Source organism: Hyalella azteca, unplaced genomic scaffold, assembly GCF_000764305.2.
Source record: "Hyalella azteca isolate HAZT.00-mixed unplaced genomic scaffold, Hazt_2.0.2 contig5432, whole genome shotgun sequence".
Lineage (NCBI taxonomy): Eukaryota > Metazoa > Arthropoda > Malacostraca > Amphipoda > Hyalellidae > Hyalella > Hyalella azteca.
In genome coordinates, this window is record NW_025935622.1 from 544455 (window position 1) to 549449 (window position 4995).

Below are 4995 nucleotides of genomic sequence, written 5' to 3' on the forward strand. Positions count from 1 at the left end.
TCTCACAAGGGTAAATAGTGCATTGCTGTATGGACAATGTCTCGCACATTTCTTCGAGTGCGTACGCTGAACGTATGTACCCGGAGGGGGGGGGGACTCATATTCCATTTCAGTGAAATGTCAATATAAGCTATGGGGATTATAATAAATGAGTGATTCGACTTTTATTCAAATTAAAAACATTACACAATTATTGTTCGTGATGAAATCGCTACAAATTTATTAAAATCAAAAGAGTTTGCGTGAAAAAAATTAGTGCCTTTAAAAGGGTGAAAATGCAGCTAGGTGTTGTCAAAGCAGCTGTCACGAGACTTGTTCCGAGGCAGCGAGGTGTCCTCCAGGCAGCTGTCACGAGACGAGTGACGAGGCAGCGAGGTGTCCTCCTGGCAGCTGTCACGAGACTTGTTCCGAGGCAGCGAGACGTCCTCCAGGCAGCTGTTACTAGGCAGTGTGGCCCAGTGGTTCCAGTTCAGAGTATCAGGATTAGAGCAGAGAGATGCTATAGTTCGATCCCAGCTCTATGCGCCAGTTTCTGGTCAGAATCAGCAAGGAGGCCGGGCGGTTACGCAAAGCCTAATCGGAGTTGTGAGTTGCGTGTTCGAGACCGCAACAAGCTGTGAATTTTCTGCGATGTTATAATCGGCGACACTAATGCGGCTTAATAAACGCTGATACCGCTATGATTAAGTAGTCAAGGCACCTGTCACGGGACGGGAGGCGAGCGATATGATGGAGTGTCGAATCCAGTCGAACACGGAACATGACTTTAATGTCGGATCATAAGATTTGAAAAGAGAAGTATACTGGTTTCCACAGGCGTCGACGGCTTTGCAGGAGGAATTAATAACTTGGATTTTTGCATTATCTCTATTAATTTTTGAAAGCTTGCATTATCTCTAGATCTCATCTACGCAAAGAGAGTAATCTAAGAGCTAATAGTGCAAGACTAAACAGCTAACCGAACTATTGTCCTGGCAACAGTCACGATTGGAGTGACTGGCCGGACAGGTGTTAGCTGTGATGGGTCGCCTGCCGAAGACCACTACTGCCCTGGATGTAATGGACCATCATGATTCCTGCCTTCCGGAACGTAGCCTTCAACACTTCTGGACAATCATATCTCGGCCGTGCGTCGAACCAGCCCTCGGTCGAACGGCCAATCTTCGAATGACGATAAATTTTGCAAGAGAACTATGCTATCTGGCACCTAACCTTTCATGCGGTGAACGTAAAATTACGTAATTTAACGATGTCCGGAAATCATATTCGCTCCGCGGCCTGGTGGTGCACGGCAGGTTTTATGCAAGGCCGGAGGAGGACAAAGCCGAGTGGTTAACGGCTGATTGGTAGATGTTCGGATAGATCCAAGGCGTTCGATTCAGCGCTTATTGGTGCACAAAATTGGAGGTGCACGGCTGCGCTCCCGCTGTGGGTCCATATGTGTGAAGCCAGTGATGCCAAAGGTGAGGCGATCCCGCTATGCTGCATTTCGAATGTCGCTAGTTTGAATATGTTTGCAGTAGAGAGATCTGCTATACCTGCAACGTTAGCTCGCAGTTCACGTGTTTCATAACTTTTCGAACGTCCAATGCAGGTCTGTGGAAGTAGCTGTTCTGTCGCACCGTACGCCTGAAGTTGATGCTGTTGCGCTCATGCCGCTGCAGGCCCCAGACCCTCACCCCCTCCACGCATTTGTACAGCTAAGTACAAAAATCGCAACTACCAAATTTCAAATTCAACGAACTTGATTTCAACCACAGCTGCTCGTCATTTTTGTGATCATCTCCTTAACACACAAAAATTGGGAGTGACGGTTCCGCCTAACCCGAATCTGTCGGGACTGATGCGAAAAATATATGAGGTGTTGAAAACGTCCTATAAGGGCATACGTAATGTGCTGTGAAATGTACTAGCTAAATAATTAATCAATGCTTGGGGGCCCTCATCTTATACTTAAGAGTCGATTCAACTACTAAATTTGGGCAATTGAAAACTGATTTGATACAAACAGCTTCATGAGTCAGGCTAGTTGATGAAAAATTCGTTGCTGAAGTAGGACGACCTTGGAATCAATATTGACGCATAAACGTTCACAGCGAAACTGGAATAAAATCACTTCTAAATGCGCCGTGTGCGTTATCTGCAGATATTATCTGACATTGTGCGTGCAAGTATAGCGTGTTTGTGAGAACATCATCGGTGCTTGCGAAAAAATCGTATGTGCTGGTGAAAACGGGAAAGCTTAGCCTAAACAAACGGCATCTGTTATAGCGATTTCCCGGTTCACTATACCTCGGTAGCATCTAAATTGCAATTAATACATGTTTCAATAATTTTGGCTGTGAAGGTCAGTACAGAAAATTATTCGAACCCACAGTGTTAGACGTTGCAAAAATGTTTGTAATCTTGGCAGATGATTGAGTAGCATAGGACAGTCGATTCACGAATTATAATATAGCAGGTACATTTCTTGACATAACACCAGAATTTTTTGACCATATGACATTTCTTGACCATAACACCACCTTCCAATCGAGCACAAATCATATCATTTATCTAATTAATTTCGTACTTAATAAAGTACGAGAAAGCGCGAACTAAGAAAAAGCTCGAAGCGTGTTAAATAAAAAGTTGAGTTATCTTTGCGATTTAAAACAACTAAAATCTTGTATAATGTTTGTAAAAGGGAGCCCAACCCGGCACCAATATATCTGCCCATGCACTGCACTTGCTCTAATCTTCTCCAATCCGCAGTGATCAAAACAATGCAATAAATTTCATGCGACGTGGAATTGTAAAAGAGCCAAAAATCTTTCAAATTTGACTGATGAGACAGATGTCCCTTAAATGCTTATTTAAAATAATATGGTAGAGATTGACTGTAACTTTCAAAATGATGCATCCAATTCTGCCAAAATCTATCATACCATTCGCGCCTAAAATCCTCATCAAGTTCGTGGTGGCATTGTAGCCATAAAATAGTTTGGACTTGGCTTGCGTCACAATAAAACTGACAAGGCCTCTTGGGTTTTACGTATTCCTGCCTGAAACAAAATTTATTATGCTGGTGGTCATTCAGTACAATGGTGCTCAGAGCATAGACCCAAAAACCCTCCCAGATTGTGGCATCAACGGCTATTTGTATATGATGCCTGATACTTGATTTACCTCTTCGAATTTTTGTTGCGTATTTCAACGAACCACAGTTACACATTTTGCTCTCTGATGCACAATTGCATTCTCCTCTTCTTACAGGAGCATTCTTGGCATTGAAATCAACTAATTCTAAGGTGTTAAAACGTTTTTTAGTGATCAGTATTTCAGTTGTAATGTTGTGAGAAGTACGTTGCCGAAGATAGTACATATTAGGGCCAAACTGCCTGTACATGTCGGACCAGGCCACGGTGAAGGTGACGTTGCCGAATATGTTGTGGCGACGAGCGTCTCTGACTGGTTCAGTCCACAGAACCTGAAGCGGAATTCGGAATTTTTCAGTATGATTGATTGCAATTCTTCAATTTTAGTCTAGTGATGATACAGTAATTTTTATTTTCACCCATTTTCTGCAATCGTTCATATACTGGTAGTTTCTTAACAATTATTCACAGCTCATGTGCTTTTACCCCAGACTTAGCAGTGAAGGAAAAGAATCACACCATATTGAAGCGTAATCTTGGTTCATCGATCATACTTATTCGAATGAGGGGTAAAAGTAGGCAGACACGTTTATGGTTGAACTTGTGATATTAGTTCAACCATGAGCCCGTTGATAAGTCAAGTCTTCTATAACAAAATAAATTGTAAAAATGTCGTTGCAACTTATTGTTTTCACCTCGATCTCCCGTTAGATTTCTACATCGGAATCATTTGGGTATGAATCATTTCAGGAACTGAGCAATAAAATAAATTTATGAAAAATAAACAGGCAGTGGTGAAGTTTCAAAATTATTAGAAGATAAATAAAACAGCGAAAAATAAAGCTGGCTTTGAAATCTGATTTGGAACCCTCCAACGCGGTAACTCACGGTGGTATTCGACAATTCATCGTTCGCTTTGTTGAAGAGATGATGCGGTGTAAGACATTTTAAACTGCAGCTCAGTATGGCATCGTCGATGTGTATGCAGCGGCCAATATATGGTGCTGACTTGTAGGACGAATAACGGCGATTCGACACATCCACGCTGTTGAAGCAGGGAATTCAAGTCTTACTGAGTTATACAAACTCCAAATAGAAACTTGAGAGCTTTCAACCCATTCTGAAACGAATTCTGGATTTTAAGCAAAGAATAGATTAGTTACCATGCCTAATTTTTCAGTTTACGAGCAGTTCTTGCTGGAATTAGGTCCTGAATTCAGCAAATATTTATTCATCGCATGCACAACACTTAATAATAATAAATAATAATAATAGCGGTTTCAGCGTTTATTAGGCCGTAGGCCTGTCGCCGATTCTTAACATCGCAGAACATTCACAGCATTTTGCGGTCTCGAACTCGCAACTCACTGCTACAATTCTGCTATGCTTAACCGCCCGGCCTCCTTGCCGATTCTGACCAGAAACTGGCGCACAGAGCTGGGATCGAACCCGCACCTCTCTGCGCCAATCTTGGTACTCTGAACTTTAACCACTGGGCCACCCTGCCCTTAGGTATCTTAAAATCCTAATTAATGAATAACTATAAAAATTGCTCACATTATACTTATTTTTCATAGCTTCGTCATTAAATCAGGGGAAAGAAATTGCACTTATTATTATCTGATATTATTCATGCCGTAAACCTACGTACCTGAGTCCCAGCACGTCTCTCCCACCCTGGTCGTCGGGCTCAGTGACGAGGCAGAGGCGCGACGTGTCGTCTGCCGAGCTGGTAACACCAGTCGCCTGCAGCGACCACGGATCCGAAGCGAGCACCGCAGTGGGAGCGGCGTTCCCATTCTCCATTTTATTTCTAACGTTTCCAGAACCCAAATAATTTCTTATCATACTCAACTGC

The 4995-nt window shown here is 42.6% G+C and overlaps 1 protein-coding gene across 1 annotated transcript; it reads right to left on the reverse strand.

The window, feature by feature from the left end:
• Window positions 1-1285: 1285 nt before the first annotated feature.
• On the reverse strand, window positions 1286-4995 carry LOC108666335. The gene is made up of 3 exons (XM_047880472.1): window positions 4789-4995; window positions 4026-4182; window positions 1286-3469 (listed from the first exon to the last, which is right to left on the reverse strand). Exons 1-3 carry the CDS (start codon window positions 4983-4985, stop codon window positions 2852-2854), a joined length of 972 nt encoding a protein of 323 aa, XP_047736428.1. The 5' UTR covers window positions 4986-4995; the 3' UTR covers window positions 1286-2851.

What these genes read in the sequence shown, in the direction of transcription:
- LOC108666335 (XM_047880472.1), bottom strand. Translation starts at nt 4,985, where the DNA reads ATGATAAGAAATTATTTGGGTTCTGGAAACGTTAGAAATAAAATGGAG. An exon ending in AGAGACGTGCTGGGACTCAG is followed by an intron (nt 4,183 to 4,788) that starts GTACGTAGGTTT and finishes CTGCTTCAACAG; the next exon opens with CGTGGATGTGTCGAATCGCC. An exon ending in ATGAATTGTCGAATACCACC is followed by an intron (nt 3,470 to 4,025) that starts GTGAGTTACCGC and finishes ATTCCGCTTCAG; the next exon opens with GTTCTGTGGACTGAACCAGT.